At 27.3% G+C, this 18,073-nt stretch overlaps 1 protein-coding gene across 2 annotated transcripts in view; it reads left to right on the top strand.

The window, feature by feature from the left end:
* Positions 1–18,073, top strand: part of LOC112685899 (rho GTPase-activating protein 20-like) — a 232,048-nt gene that overhangs the window by 84,736 nt on the left and 129,239 nt on the right. For both annotated transcript variants that reach the window (XM_025557944.1, XM_025557946.1), the window contains one exon: positions 10,664–10,766. In XM_025557944.1, coding sequence (XP_025413729.1) covers positions 10,664–10,766 — 103 coding nt within the window. The remainder of the gene's footprint in view (positions 1–10,663; positions 10,767–18,073) is intronic.

Below are 18,073 nucleotides of genomic sequence, written 5' to 3'. Positions count from 1 at the left end.
TATTTGGTCGTCACTCGGCACCCGGACTCCGAAGACGTGTTTTGTGTATTATATTTGTTATATATATATATTGTTATATATATATATATATATATATTATATTTGTTTTGTGTATTATTCTATTTCCAGTTATTCTTATGCCGCTTATGGTAGTAGAACAATAGAACATAGGTGGACTACAGATATCATGCAGACAATGGTAAATAAATTTGAAATTACCAAAGTAAACGAATTATCGGGAATTATGAATCAAGATTATATTTATAGAAAAAAAAATAGATAATGGAAATTATGGTATTTTTTTGTAAGATGGTAAAATTATCCTACTTCCTAGTACGATAATAAGTATACATCGTACATCGTACAAACAGCTCAAATTATCGTATGTGTACAATAGTTATCGTACGGTTGGCAACTCTAGTGTATGTAGTTCATGACATTTACTGATTAATAGATATTTATCGTATCTTGTAATTAGAGCTCTTAAGAGCTCTAGTCGTAATCTTATTGTACCGTAATTATATTACAATATCGATTATTTTCACAAGCAGGCACTTGAGGTTTCCCATCAATCGTCGATAAAATAAAATTAAAATAGTCGTTCATATTTTAGTTTTTTTTTTTTTTTTATATATAAAAATATAGGAAACTTCGACTATTGTGGATCGTACCAGTATTATATTTATCCTTCAGCAGTGGCGGCGCGAAATATTTTACTTCATGAGTCCTGTTAGGATTTTTTCCACCCACCCAACCATTTAAAAATAAATTTAAGGGTAGTTTGTAAAAAGAGCTCCCCTACTATTCGTTCTATATGCTATATACCCACTCGATCCCCAATGGTCAATACCCACCCATCTACCCACCCACTGGTAGGGACTCCACTCCAGGGATTCAAAAATTTATCGTCACGCCGCCACTGTCCTCCTGTACGAGGTTTCTTTCAAGGAGTGCATAAGAAAATAAAAGTGATATAAATAAACGGAAAGGAAAATATCGCTTTTTTTCCAAATGGTGTAAGATTTGGTGACTGTGTTATACTCTGGATTATATATATATACAAGAATATGTATATGAATATGTAGATGAACGAGGAAGATGTGAGACATTTTTAATGAATCCATTACAATCAATACCACGTTCAAAATGAACAACTTGTGGTGTATTTCTTTGTTAAAAAAAAAAGTGTTACAATATATTTCATGACAAAATAACTACATAATAAATGTATATTTTTAGAATTAAAAATAAATATAGTAATAAAATGTTTAAGAGTACAATTTTTTGTTATTATATTAATCCGTAACTGGTACAATGAAAAAATAAACCGTAACTGATACAGTGTGGTGTGACATATCGCTTCATTTGATAACAATATTTGGACCTTTTTAGATTAAATTCTTAAATAATTTTATGTGTATTAATTATCAGTATAGTATTAACAATCATTCTATTTTTTTTTTTCAAACAAATTATTATATCTTAGTGTTTTAATGAATGAATTGTTACTTTAAAAAATTGTAGTAGAATTTATTTCTGAATCTTTTATTTTATTCTAGAATTTTTCAATATGAGTTTTTAAGGTTCAAACTTATATATGATAATAAAAGAAATACTGAAAAACAAGATTTAAAAAAAAAAAAATAACGAGAAAAATCATTTTTTAGGTAAAAATAACTATGACCAAACTCCAATTAAAATGCTTTATTATAATAAATAAATAAAATATAAAACCTTTGAAAACAAAAATAAATACAAGAAACTTCAAATATAATAGTAAATATAAATAACATAATATAATATTATATAACTATAGTGAACTAAATTTAAAAATAAAAACAAAAATTTTGTTTTTAAAAATGTTACACACATGGTACAGTGCGATGTGATATACCGCTGAACATTTTATATCAACAATAACAAGTTATGACAGTGAACATAACATGAAAAACTTATCTTTTCATATACATTTTACCTCCATACAAAGGTATACGTAACCTCCAAGTAATATTATCAATATTATAATTGATATGCAGGATAAAAAAAATGCAGTGGTGTATGACACTGCACTGTACTAGTTACGCGTTAAATGTATGTATATACTTTGATAAATTTATATTATTTATTATAACCCATTAGGGTGCCACTTATTTTCTTAAGTTTAATTTTTTATGAGTGCGCCCCCTAATTTGGTTTTTATATATCTTTTAAATAAAAATCTGTAGTTTAAGCTTAATTGAACAAATTTAACACGTGGCGACTTAAGCCGAAAGTTAAGCGATAATAAGTATTTCAGTTATAATATAACTATTATTATAGTTATTATTATAAATGATAACGATATCTATCTGATTATCATTATTACGCAACAGCGTGTATTAAATATTATTAATAATCTTTTATCGTGCTTGGAAATATTCCGTTCTCCTATATACATTTAATTCCACTGCAGTTATCAAACCAAATAATAAAACATAGTGTCAGTGTTGTTTGTTGTGCAGTAATAGTAACTATATATTTAATTATTATCTCAGTTATTATTCAAATATTTAAAATGTCGTCGCATGAAAAGTTATTTCTTATTGGGTATATGAATCATCAAATAACAGGTTCAAAATTGCCTTCTAGAGGTGACTGTCTAAAAGTTTTATTTTATAATATCAGAATAACAAAACTAAATTTAAACAATAGCACTTCACTAGTGATTGAGGAATGTATAAGGTTTTGGAAAAAAGCTAGGATTCCGACACAAGTGTCTCATATATGCAAAAGTAAGTTAATTAAACTTTACGAGGAGTGGAAAGTATTTTAAAAAATAAAAAGAAAACCAATCAAACATTTAAATAAAAATAACAATTATTTAGTGATTCTATGAATGACCTTTTTGATATTGCTCTTCAAGATGCAATTACTATGGTACGTACAGAAGAGGATAAGTTATTTTTAGTTAAACAAAGAGAAAAAGAACGTCCAGGTTCGATGCTTGGCTTAGACAGAAAATTAACAAATATTGAAAAATGGAAGCAAATTAGAAAAGAAAATGAAACAAAAAGAAAAGAAAAAAAATTTGAGAAATATTATTACAACAGCAGGTATTTTTTTATTTAAATTTAAGTTTAAAATTATTTTTTCTTACATATCTAGTTATTTTGTTAAGGTATTTAATTTAAATATTTTTTTTTAGCTACGGATGACAGTATGGACAGTACGGAATCTGAATCAGAACATATGGAAAAATCTTTTGAAATTGATGAACAGCAAGAAACAGGACCGTCCAAGCCTAAAAGGGCTCGTAAAGAACCATTGACCTCTATATTAGCTGCTACTTTTGATAGATGCAAAATTAGTGAAAGAGACGCCGTACATTTGTTAGTTGCGTTTTTGGAAGCTGTGTCATTAGATCCTGCTGACTATATTATCAATAGGACGTCCATACGAAATGCTAGAGCTGTCTATCGGGAATCATATGACCAACAATTAAAGCAAGCCTTCACTAATTTAAATGTAAAGTCAGTCGATGTTCACTGGGACACTAAAATAATGGAAAATATATCTGGAAAATGTGTCAATAGATTAGCAGTAAATCACTACATGTACGAATTTTCAACAATTATTGGGAGTTCCGGAAGTGTTGGCGGGGACAGTGCTTGAAATTTCATCTGCAGTTTTCGATACTTTAGAAAGTTGGGGCTTACTAGATAAAACTCAAGCATTTGTTTTTGATACGACCGCATCAAACACTGGTAGATATAATGGTGCCTGTAAATTATTAGAAAATAAATTAAATAGAGATATTATTTATTTTGGTTGTAGACATCATATAGTTGAGATAATTCTAGCTGACATTTTTAAAAAATGTAAAATCTCACCTATGACAGGTCCAGATATCCCTTTATTCAAACTATTTAAGAAAAAATGGGATACTATAAACTTAAATTAATTTGTTACTGGAATCTCTTACATAGATATTAAAAATGCATTAGGAAATAACTACATTGACATTGTGGAATATGCAAAACTTAAACTTTCGACATATTTAATCCGAGACGACTATAAAGAATTATTGGATTTAATAATTATTTTTTTGGGAGAAGTACTTCCTGGAGGAATTAAGTTTAAAAAACCAGTGCATACCATCATGCAAGGTGGATGACTAAAGGCATCTATTGTCTCAAAATGTATTTATTTCGACAAGAGTTTAAGTTAACCAATAATGAGATTAATTCTATTTCTCATTTTAATTTGTTTTTAATTAAGTGCTATACACGCTTCTGGTATTCTGCGCCAAATGCCATTGAAGCTCCATTAAATGATATCATGTTTTTTAAGAGCCTGCTACGAATATCGTACAATTAATGAAATTTTTCAAATTCTGTTATTCAAAAGTTTCTTAGACATTTGTATTATTTAAACGAAGAATATATCACGTTAGCACTGTTTGATAACAGAATAAATGAAGACACAAAAATGAAAATGGCCCAAAAAATTATAGCAATTGATGAAGAAGAGGACTACGAGGAAGAAATAACAGAGAAAAAATTAATTTTGAATAAAGAAGAATTAATTTGTCTTTTAGAAAATGACGATAAAAATATTTTATTAAAACTCGTGAACCATAAATCTAAACATTTTTTAGAACGATTTGGTATTTCAGCTGCATTTTTAAAATCATATCCAAATACATGGACTAATTTATCCGAATTCATAGAAAGGAAAAAAATAGTAAGTGATCTTAAAGTAGTAAATGATCCTGCAGAACGGAGTATAAAATTAATAGAAGAGTTCAATCATAAAATTACAAAAGATGAAGACCAATAGCAATTTCTATTAAAAGTAAATGATAAATATTAACTTTGTGTAATATAGAATAATATATTAACAAACATTTTTATATTTTCAGACTGTTCAAGATTATCGTAAGAAATATCCAAAATCTGCTACTTTGAAAGATCTTAAAAAACCTTTATAAATATGTTGTCTTTTAAATAAGTTAATTTATTGTGTTATAATAATTAAAACATGTTATTGTATAGTGTATCGAAATTATAAAATATAAATTTTTTCATTTTTAAAATTAAAGCAATTATACACCAAAAACCAACAGTTTACTCTTTTCTATAAAACTTCGAGCTTAAGTCGCCACCTGTTAATTAAGTTCGATCAAGTTCAAATTTTACAGACATTAATTTTAGGTATATTGTAATAAAATTCCGGCCCGCACTTTAAAAAATTTAGCTAAAAATTTTCTCTTTGTATCAGTAACTGGCACCCTATAACCCATACATAATATGAATATTTTAAAAATTAATTTTGAAAAAATAGATTTTTGAATTTTATAGAAGTTTGACCAACGATATATTTTAGTACCAGGATCAAAATGTTGAACTGATCTACGGTACTTTTAAATATCAAGATAATAACTGAATTTTGAGCAGCGGCGGATTGGCCCACCGGGATAACGGGAAAGTTCCCGGTGGGCCGGTAGTAGTATTATAACACTTAGTCGAAGTACTTGGATTAAACATTATTTTATAAAAATAATGTATTTAAGCATATTGTATTTAATTGTAAGATTGTGATGTAAACAATTCTACAAGCATTTAATCCATGAACAAAGGAGACTTTTATGGAAAATTATTATTATTGGATGGTGGGCCGGTCATACGGTAATTTTCCGGACCAAAATGTTTAGCCAATCCGCCGCTGATTTTGAGTTAAAAACGTGCACTTATTTATCAATAGTCCAATTATCATGTTTTTATGAAAAAAAAAAAATAAACGAAAAAATAATTTTTATTATCAGTTTGGTCAACCTTTGTTGTTTATTTATTTATTATTTAGTTTATGTACCTAAATATTATATAATTAATTGTTCATTAGTTGTGGATATACTCTAAATATTTATTAGAACGTTATACTATATTAGAACGTTGGAAGTCACGTAGCAAATGCCATTTCAAACGTTGGAAATCATGTTACAAATGCAATTTAAAGCATTGGACATTTTATAGGTTTAGTTTAATAATAATTATATATAAACTAAATAGTATAATATAATAATATATAATAACTATATAATAATTAGGTAAATAAAATAAATAATAATTAAATAGTTAAATGTAAATAAATAAACAACAAAGGTTGACCAAACTTAGAATAAACATTATTTTTCCATTTTTTTTTTTTTTTTTTTTGTTAATTAGTTATATAATAATTAGGTAAATAAACTAAATAATAAATAAACAGTTAAATGTAAATACATTTTTTATACCTCTACAGACCTATAAAATGTCCAATGCTTGAAATTGCATTTGTTACGTGACTTCCAACGTTTGAAATTACATTTGTTACATGACTTCCAACGTTTGAAATTGCATTTGTTACATGACTTCCAACGTTTGATATTGCATTTGTTACATGTTTTCCAACTCTTGAAACGGCATTTGTTACGGCAGTTATAGGTTTTAAAATGAAATTTGGTAGTCGAGGTGTAACTTTTTTAACTATATTTACAAATTTAAAAAAACCTTTTTTTATTAGTTTTCCAGTTGTTAATAATCCATTTTTTACATATTTTCCAATTTGTTTTATTTCACCCAATCCATAGGACGATGCGTCATGAAGTAAATGTAGAATACCACTACTATTTTTATTACATTTATTGATATTTGTTCCAACTATTCGATCTATTGTACACCATGCATCACCACATTCACAATATTTTATAGGTTCACAAGGCGCACAAGTGGAAGTAGGAAAAATAGGAGCCAAGTTTAAATTTTTTACGTCGACGTATATTTCAATGATTTTATCTTGTAGGGTAAATATTATTTTTTTAAGTTTATTATTAGACATTATCGCATTGTCTTCATACAATGAATTTAATTCTTTAGATAAAGTTAAGTTTAATAATATGACCATTGATATCGAAAATACTGCTGTCATCTGATATATATCCATGTCTATAAACACAAAATTCAGTTATCCATTAGTAAGTAAACTACTCATAAATATTCACATATAATCATAATATTTTTTTAAATCTTAAAGAATTAATTTCATGTTATAAATTTAAAATTCTACATTTGTCCATTTTTGTCTGGGTTTCTAGCCTTTAGTAAAATCATTAATTTATGGTGTAAAAATCCTCATATTTTTTAATCATTCGGTATTATAAAATTTATTTGAGAAATTGAAAATAATATTTTATAAATGAGCACAGTTTTTTTTTTAATAATATTTTTAGTTAACCCTAATTTTATTCAGAAAAAACATTTTTTATAAAATAATTACTTACTGCTTTCAATATTTAAGAATGCATGGTAAAATATTGTTTCACAGCAAGGTGAAAAAAAAATCGTTGAATTAATTCGAATAAGCTATAAAAAAAATCTCCAGTTTATTTTGTATACATCGATCTTGAGATTTCGTTATTGATTATAAATTGTTTATGTATGCAGTTAAATGTACAATAAAATATTTAAAAAAGATGCTTTCCATTTGATGACCAATATATTTTTTTATTATTATATACAACATTTATAATCTTATAAATATATATTAAGTATTTACCTGTAGTTTTAAAAATATCAACGTATAATTTATTTAAATAAAAAATGTATTAAACACTGAACGAAAAAAAAAATTAGAAGTATTTTACAATCTAACCTTTATAAACGGATGAACAAATAACCAGATAATTTTTAGTGTTATATATAGTAAAATTCTTTTGTACATAAAATGTGTAATACATTGTTGTGATCATTATTTATTAACGATGATGATAACTATTAATTATTTGAAAACGTTCGTTATTAATTATCTTATAGAATAATTTTAGTTTAGACACAAATTTTAGACATTAAAATTACACCTGGGTTTTTTATAGCATTATACATCATGATTATACCTAATATTATGGAAGCTATCATCAAGAAAACAGCTATACCAATTTTAATTTATGTGTCTAGTGCTTTATTACAGCGTTAAATGTTACTATAAAAATAAAAAAATAATAATAGCTTATGTTCTTACGAAACAAAAAAACTAAAATAAAAATAATTGTGTTGATTATTATAGACTTTGTGCTATTTATGAAATAATTTATCTTAACAAGATTATCTATACTAGATATATTTCGAATAAAACTATAAATTGTATATTCTTACTAATCTGGAGAAAATCTAAGGTTTTACATTATCTTAAAATAAAAATATAATAACGTTCTGTAATATATAGTAAGAATTGGTTTAAAAAGCTTGTAGAGTGTAATTTAATCTGTTTTGCTTCTCAACTTATATCGTTGAATCAGATTATCCACCGATATATTCATAAGCAAGCAATTCTTTTTTATCGAATTAATATCGGTTCTGTTCTGTATGAGCTCAATTTTTATGGTATCGATATCACGAAAACTGTTTTAAAAAGGTCACATATATAGAAATATATAATATATCAAAAATAAAGTTTATAAGGTTCACGTAATAACGATTGTCATAAACTGGGGAGGAGCCAGTGTTTCCTAACTTTTAATAAACCGTGAACATGTATTTAAAAGAGAATATTATCTGATATCTGAGTACAAAATAGTAAATAAAAATTTACTATTTACCGATTTTAGCATTTGATCATCGGACAAAGAATTGCCGACTTTTTAAAATTTCTTATAGTGGGGCATTTGCCATAGTCTGCCCCCCCTCAATGACGCTCCTGTTCATTATAAATATATAAATATAGTACATTATGTAAAAAATATTCTAAAAGTTAAAAATAAAATTGATGACATTAAATCATTTTTTATTTTTTTTTCATCAGCATATGATTTCGCACGTCATCGTAATCTTACAGGTACGATAAACAAATTGCAAACGAAATAAATTTATGACCAAGTTTTCAATAGAGTATCGGAAATTTCGTCAAAGGTAAATGTTTGCATTTACCTCTGATTCTTTAAAATTATATATTAATAACAATAGCATGTTTATGTCGTCGTCAAGTGAGCGTTATTGATGTCGGCTCACGTCTTCGGCTTGCGCATAACTACCAAAAGCACTTACCATAAAATGGCGGATAGAACAGTTGGACGTTTTCGTTAAACGTTCCTCTTACAAATACAGTTTGATACATGTAGCGCGTAAAGAGTTTTTATTTACAATTTGTATTTATAATTTTTTACAATTTTCCATAATTTTGATGAGTGGTTGATACTTATAGTTTTGGCAATGAAAATAAGTTAGATATACATGTACGACATTATTCTTATATTCGTAGCTTCGCAACCCTGTAAGAGTTTTGGCTGTCACTGTAATTTACTTCCAATAATCGTAGAATTATATATAAAATATTTTAATTTAGAATTCATTTCTGCAAAAAAAAAAAAAAAATGTGGGTTGAATATCCCAATATTTATTTATATTAAATACATTTCTATAAAACACTTTATATGGATATAACATCGGGATGACACATTTAAATTTTCCACTTATTTTGTTATTGTTTGAATACTTTAACTTTGTTTATAATACCAACTATTATAGCATTAAATAAATGTGACATATATTTTCTACATCGTAGCCACTACTAAGAAGTTGTGGGTTGATTGATGGGTTCTTCTAGTATATAATTTCATATTTAAGACAAATTAAAACTGATACTAAATGTTCTACTACCGTTTTATGTTTAAATAATCTAATCTATTTTTAAAATATACAATTATAAAATAACAGGACATATAAAATATATATTGATATACGTTTAACAACATAAAATATGATTATTACTCGTTAACGAATTAATTATTTAGTTAAGTTAATCAGTAGTTTATTTAATATTATGTTGTTTTACGGTGTAATTTATATTACTTTCAATTCTCACACGATGTAAAATCTTCGTTTCGAATCTTGTTATTACATATATTGAAAAAATAAAGACAAAACGATGAGAATTTAAATTAGCTACCTAGATGACCAGACGTTTAAATGCTATAATGAAACAAAATTGTTTATAATATCAAGTTTTATTTTATCCACTGTTGGTTAGCATCATAATATGCAAATATACTGTCAAATGAAAAACCGGTCTTCCATTTTTTTTACGCAACTAAGAATAATCATTGACATTTTTAATAAAAATAAAAATTGCTTAATATTTACGATTGAACTCGGTATCATAAATAAGTTTCGTTTTAAAATTACATCGATTCATAAGCTTTTGGTTTTTCTTTGACATATAACTAATGATATACAACAAATAAAAATTGTATTTATTAATAATACAAATGAAATAACCGAATACAATTGATAATGTATTCACAAATATATAAACATTTAAAAATGTGCATTTTCTACAATAAAATTAATTTTCTAGATTTCCTTCACAATAACTATCACATCACTTTTTTCAGTAGTCTTCAATATTTACAATACAGAGAATAACTAATTATGCCTTTTAGGACAGTTTTAGAATACAAACATAATTGGTAAATATTTGCTTTAAATTTTTTTCTATTTCAAGCTCACTACTGAATGTTTACCCTAGGAAATGTAAACCATTTAATCGGAAAACATATGATAAGTTTTAATCAGCATATTAAGATTTCAAATATTTTGTTGTACTATAACTCAGGTTATACATAATATTGTAATGTATCGTCGCTATTTTGCAGGTTGTTACGTGAAAAATCAGCGTTGGACGAGGATTTCGTAGCGTTCTGTGTGCAAAGGAAGGGAGCAGCTAAACATTCTTTGCAGCATATAATCGACTTGCCGGTAAGTGAATACGATTATTATTGTTTTAACGTGCAGTGGAGTATCGAAGTAAACAATATTTTTATTTTTCTATTTGTCTATCGTCGTCGTGCTCTATAGCGATACGATTTTCTTGAATGGACGATAAATTTCATGGTAATATTATCGTAATTTAATCGTAATTTATTGTAATATTAAAAATATCATTAGTCGAGCATTGAACATCGAGCAGCGTCAAAATGTATCCGTAATAGGCCGCGCGCGTGTACATCGCACGAATAATGTGCACAAACGTGGTACATATACAGGCATACGGGTACTAAGCGGTGATCCGTTACACAACAACGGTGCCTTCGCACTTTGTATATACGAATGAGACGACACACCAAGGGCTCCCGACGGAACGAGTCCGAAGACCCCCTTGCGACTAGTCCGCGAAAGAGGGTCAGTAGATTTGGTTGTGTGCCGATTGTATACCAATCGATTGGCTAATAGTGTATTTACGTGTTACGTTCGTTGTGCGTACACGTTAAAATACTAATGTCATAGTCCCTCTGGCAACGCTGCGTTTTGATGATAATCGTAAAATGTTAAAAATATTCCGATGTAGCAAAATAATGGCGTAAGACACATCACCCAGGGCGTAAATATCTGGTATAAAATAAAAAATTAAGATCTACTGCCTATTAAATTTTTGACCACGGTTTTAATGTATATAAATAATTTAACGTTTTCATGTATAATATAGACAAAATATGTTGTATGCTATCGATATTAATTTTGATTAAAAGAAAATAGTATTTTAATTAAACTTATGGTACATGTTGCGAAGCAATACGTTTGATTGACTACATAATCTAAAACTATGTGTTGATTGCACAGATATATATATAATAACTAAATATCCGACTCGGCCGACTCCCATATACAACAACATTATTAAATTATGATGCCCGACGTCATTTGCAACTTTGGCAATGTTTACAAATTCTTATCATTTATTAATCGTTTTGATATCATGCATTGTGATACAAATATTTCATAATATACTCATAATATAATTATTTTTTCATAAACTTAATTTTATTACAAGTATACTTATAAAGTTATACATTATTAAACCATAATTGTTGGATGAACCAGTTAAGTTCAACTCATTTTACATTGTACATTTTCAGGACGATTTACTGTAAGACTAATAATATAAGTTTAAATCGAAGAATCAGTGAATATAAATTAATGGACTAGAATGTAGCTGCCTATTTCAAAATGTGGTTCAATTGATTTGATATTGAAAATAACATATATTTAGTCTACAGTTTCAAATATTTCTGTTGAGTGGACATCTATTAATTTTATATTTTGAAAAGTAGAAGTATTTTAAAAGTATTCGTAAAACTTTTGAAATATTCTAAATAATGTATTCGGAATACAATTTTTATAAAGTATTTTACCCAAGTCTGCCTACGAGAAAAAGTGTATTTTTCTAACTCAATTTGTTGAATGTCTATTTGTGCACAAATGTACACTACATGAGGTCACCATCTTAAATTATTAATTATACAAAATATACAATAATAGCTGAAAAAGAGTCAGTAGTCACTAAGTTGGGCAATTATTGTTTGTATTGTTAATTTTTATCACATTATTATTTGTAAATGTTGCCAAAGTTGCAAATGGCTACCAGCGTCATCGATCCAGAAGTTGGTTATCTAGTTATACATATCTGTGGTTAATTGTCGTTAACTAATATTGATAAAAATCATATAATTATAATTCATAATACTTTTTTTAAATATTCATAATTTTTACTTGTTGTGTACACCTTTATTTAAGGTTATAAATAAAAGATTTTACTGTTCTCTATTTTAGTTTTATTAAACTAAAAACCAGTTTTTAATCGGTAAAAAAAAATCACTGTTTTCCACCAAAAACGACCTTTCCGATTTCCGCAAAATTAGAAAAAACGTCATTCCTTTTTTTGCCATTTATAAATTATAGGATTTTAAGATTTGGGAACTTTTTTTGTTGATATTTAATAATATTCTTTTTTTATTGAGCAATTATTGTATAGGTACACACAGTTTTAAAAAAAAATGTTCATACTAAATTATTAAACACAGCATTTTTTTTTTTTTTTTTGCGAATACTATTGTCATACATGATTTATTAGTGCAAAAACCAACGTACTTTATTTACTCCTTCGTATGCTTAGCGAAATTTCTAACATTTTTATTTAATTTTTTAATTTTTTTTAATTGATTATTTATTTTATTATGAATATTTTTTATTAACTCAACAAAAATTAAAATTTTAGTTTCAATTAAAAATCTGTTTATTACAATTTATGAAATTAAAATTACTCTTACAGAAATATGTCTCTAATTCAGAGACTGATTTTCACTAAAAAAGAATTCAAATACTAGTGTAAAAACTAAACATATTTTTTTCTATTATGGCTTATGTTAATAACAAACATTTCATGTACAACGGTTACTGCATTAATCGAATAATTTATGATACATGCATAGTATATATTTTTAAGCACGAATTAAAATTATATTATTCTAATTTAACTGTATTTAAAAGGTAAAGAGTATATGTTTTTCTTTGTGTTATTCAATTAAAATTCAGATGATAAAAATTTTACTACTTTTGCTATAATCTAGATCAGCATATATCACCTGCATAAATAAATATAAATAAATTAAAAAGTAATAGAGTTACTGCTTATTTTTCATTTTGTATGGTTATTTATAGTTAACTAAATTTTGCCACATTTATTAATATTATACTCATATTAATTTGTTTTTTACATCAAAGTATATTATTATTGAATTAAAAACTTACATACAGTTTTTTGGGCTAATTTTTAGTGAAATTTACAATATTTGTTTCAAATCAAACAAAGCATTAACTGCAGTACGTAATTGAAATAGATAAAACTGAATTTAAAAAAAAAACAATTGCAGTTGTACGTTTAAATAATAATACTATTCGAGTTTCTATATTTTTTATTTTTTTTTAAATGTTGATCTCTTATTCAATATATGTTTTAAAGACTGCGTTCCTGACAAACTAAATTATTCAACCTAATTATTTATACAAGATGCACAACGAACATTTAGTAAATGTGGCCAATATTTTATCATAACTTACATAACTGTATTTACACTATACATAATACATAAGTACTTGGAAGTTGATATCAGCAAATAAATATTTCACCTTGGTAACAGTAACCTATAATTTTCAATTACTGATATTTTTTTTGTTAACATTTTTAATGTTAAACATATTTTATAATTACGAGTGATAAGTACATACGGGCAAAATAAGCAGATAATTAGACGGAAAATTAAAAAATGGATACCTGAACACAAAATAATATAAAGGTTATGTACTATAATATATTCGTTTATCATAAATTATTTTTAAAATTAATGAGAAATCCCATACCAATAATTTAAGTTATACTTTGTTAATATACTCTTGTGAGCTAAAACAGCGGGACTTAATTTTCAGATTAATTTTATTCAAAGCTGTTTTTTTTAAGCTCCGCATACGTTTTTATAGATAAGCCATTTCAAGCGCTTTTTCTAAACAGTTAAACGCCTACAATTTTTTTAAACTTGTAGTTTTTGAAGTTACCGTACTTGGTAGTATGAGATGTTTGATGATCAAACCGGGACTGGAACCTTTATGATTTTATCAGTTTCGGTTTCGGTTCCGGTCAGAAAAAAAATTTCGGTTTTAGTATGGGTTTCGATTCTTATAAATAATAAACATCGGTTTCGATTAAAACCGGTTTTAACCCAAACTATTTGTCTTTTTTTATTCTTTTTTTTTTTTAGTAGTACAAGTGATTTTTTACTCCTTAAATTAACAACACATTTTATATTGTCTTTTAGCACTACCATCTTTTATATCACATTTCGAAATATTATTGACATATTATCAAGTCTCGGGACTTATGGAATTTGCTTAATTTTATGGTTTGACATAATTTATGGTTTCATAAAATGTAGCAGTGTTATGGAAGTGGACATATGTATTTCATGTTATAACATATTGTCATTGTCACATGAGATAACAATTAGATGAAAAGAATATACAAATAAAATAATCAATATTATATTAGTTCTATTATTGTTTATTTCTACTATTTATTAATTCGTTATATATGATGCCTCTATAAAATCTGTTAATATTCAATTTCTGTTTTATTACTTAGAATTTCATGTCATATGTAGTTGTCAGTGAAGTTAGATATATAAAATAATATTATAATTTTCAGTTTTATTTTCCAAAAACAACTGTAAAACCATTTATATTTCGGCTTTGGTTTCTTCATAAACGTTTTTATGGATTTCGGTTAAGGTTTCGATTCCAATATTTTTAAACGGTTTTAGTTCGAAACCGGTCTTTTCGGTTGGGTTTCAGTCCCTGGATCAAACATAAATGATGTACTTCAAAAGTTTTTAAGCGAAAAATGTTGTATTGTGAGCCAAAGAGATTGTCTTTCACATGATTCGCACATTCTAACACCTTGGCTTAAGACACATGACAAACCTTGAATGTTCGACAATACACGGTATACTTGTAAAGTAGCATAATGTGTACTCGTTCTCTAGATTTACCTCTTTTATTTCGTGCTCTTATCAATTGTGAACGATATTTAGGTCTCATAAACGAGCACATTATACTATATTTATTTTTTGAAAAAATCCTGAAATTAATATGTAATATATTATTGTATTATGGTTCGCGTGAGGTATCAGTTTTTTCGAATAATTCGAAATTAAATAATTTATTGATTTAATATTGCAATTTCGTCCCACGTCGATCGTGTGTCCGATTCAAAATCAAAGATCCACCGATCGATAATCGAACGCGGGACGGAACAATAATAATCATAATTGTTGTGAACATTTCGTGTCCCAGCACTGTACGTTTAGTTGCGTTCAACCCGATCTCCGGGCGCTTGGTCACCTATCATGGTTTTACCGATATTCGGAAATTGAATCCAGATAATGACATACGTGTTACTGGAATCGAGACGTAAGCGGGTTTTCATCCCATTTTTTTTCTCCAAATATATTTTTCCTTTGCCCAATACCCAGCTGAATCTAGTTATGTATACGATCTAACGATACTTAAACCTAGTACAATAGTCGTCGCTTATTGGACTCACGGGTGACTCGTTCGTCTTTAGACTCAAAACGGCTGGTCCCGATTTGTACGTATGCTAATACACTGCAAAACATTCGTCTATTCGACTCACACGCCGGTTAATAGGATTATTTGAAAATGAGATAAATCAAGAAAATATTTACATACATTTAACAAACGTGTTATAAATACGATATAAGTCGGTACCAGTACGGATCAATATTGATAAAGAATTTCAATATATTGAACTCGTAACCGAGTAAGAAATATGTGGTGAAATACAGTCAAAACAGCCAAAACAAAATATGATTGGTGGTATACCATATTATGGTGACGAAAAGGAACCATCATAAACTAAACAAACGCTAGAAGCACATTAAATTCTACATTGAGGTATTCAGCAAAGAGACGATTTTGACGTATTTGAGCAACATAAATCCTACGAAGTTATAATTATGAAGTTTGCTGAAGAAAAGAAAATCCTTGATTTGAAATCAACCCTTGATGTAATTTTATCAAAAAAATTAATTAGATTTACCCTCATATTAGTTTATTTATTTTTAATAGCGTAGCTAGATTTTTATTTTTATACTTACCTCGAATATCAATTAACATTTATTTTTTAAATAAATAAGCTTTTAATTTTAAGCATTTTTAAAATTTTTTCGGTCATTCGCCTTATTGATTCATTCGGTTAATAGACTCAAATGGTCAATTCCCAAAGTGAGTCTAATAATCGGCGACTACTGTATCGTATTTAAACGGTACGTGTAAAAATTATCGTTGATACGTACTCGTGTCTATATTTAATTCATTTTGCGAGTTTAACGTTCTCAACAGATTTTTTTCTTTTTCTCTTTTTTTTTTTTTTTTTTAACTATAAGCTTTTTAAACTTCTTTTCGTAACACACAACAGAAGTGAACATTTCTATATCTTAATTTAATTTCTCTAATAAACTATGTTTATTTAAATCGAAATTGATTAGTCCAAGAGTTATGTGTACTATGTTTGGACCGGACTTCAGCTCTTAGTTAAGAATTCGTGTTGAACGTCCTATAGCAGTAACCCAACCCCCAAAAGTATTAAATGTGGCTCGTTACAATATTTTTTTTAAATAAAATATTAAAAACAAAGTAAAATTATTATAATATACGATTCTTTTTTAAATTCATTAATTTCATATTTGAGCGTTTTCAAATAGAAATTTCACGATAAAACCCGTGCAGGGATCAAATTAATGTGTACCTACAGCATGTACCTCAATCTGTAATTTATTCAGTAATCAATACAAATTCAATATGTACCTGTTATAACATGTATATTGTTTACCTACTACTCGTATGTGTAATAAAATAACATTGTTAGATTAATATTGATGTTATTCGTACTTTTATATATGGTGGTCCACTATAAGATCATTGTTTACCAATATGACTCGCCAAGGAAAAAAGTTTGGACATCACTGTTCAATAGTATGTTTAGATCAAACTAAAAAGTATTAAGTTTATCGTAATAGATAAAAAGATACCACCTAGAGGAATGATATTTCAATTTGGACTAAAATAATGAGCTTAGTTTTTGCTCCATGTGCAGCAGGAGTAAAATATGTACGGTTGCTACTACTGTACGCGGAGATACCCCTAGATGTTCAAATAACGCCGTCGTTTCCTGTTTAACATTGTTCGTACTTGTTTTTCGAACACTAAAACCCGACGAACGCATGTTTGGTATTTTCATTCGTTATTATCGTTTATTTTCGTACATTTTTTATTTCAACATCTTTTTACGACTATCGTGCACAAAGTCTTTGCTGCGACCGGCGACGTTGAGTTGTACGTGTACTGTGCGAACACGACCTCTCGGACAACAAAATGTATTTGAATAACACCGCGTCACAAGGCCGTGGGCAACGGAAGACAAATCGGTTTATAACGCATGTCGTTAACGCCTTTATAGTATACGTGCATTTATGTACGATGTTATACGCGCACGCTAATGTAATTTACACTTGTAAAACGTTTAATTAGCCTCTCGAGCCTAGATTTATTTATTTGTTTAATTTTTTTTTTTATTCGCCAATTTTTTTTTTATTCGCCAACCACGCGGGTTGTTTACATTGTACACAGCGTTTAGAAACGATAAGGATAATAACGCA

This window comes from Sipha flava, unplaced genomic scaffold, assembly GCF_003268045.1.
Source record: "Sipha flava isolate LNK unplaced genomic scaffold, YSA_version1 298_pilon_pilon, whole genome shotgun sequence".
Classification (NCBI taxonomy): Eukaryota; Metazoa; Arthropoda; class Insecta; order Hemiptera; family Aphididae; genus Sipha; species Sipha flava.
The sequence above is the reverse complement of the archived record's forward strand: the minus strand, read 5'-3'. Positions and strand labels throughout refer to the sequence as shown.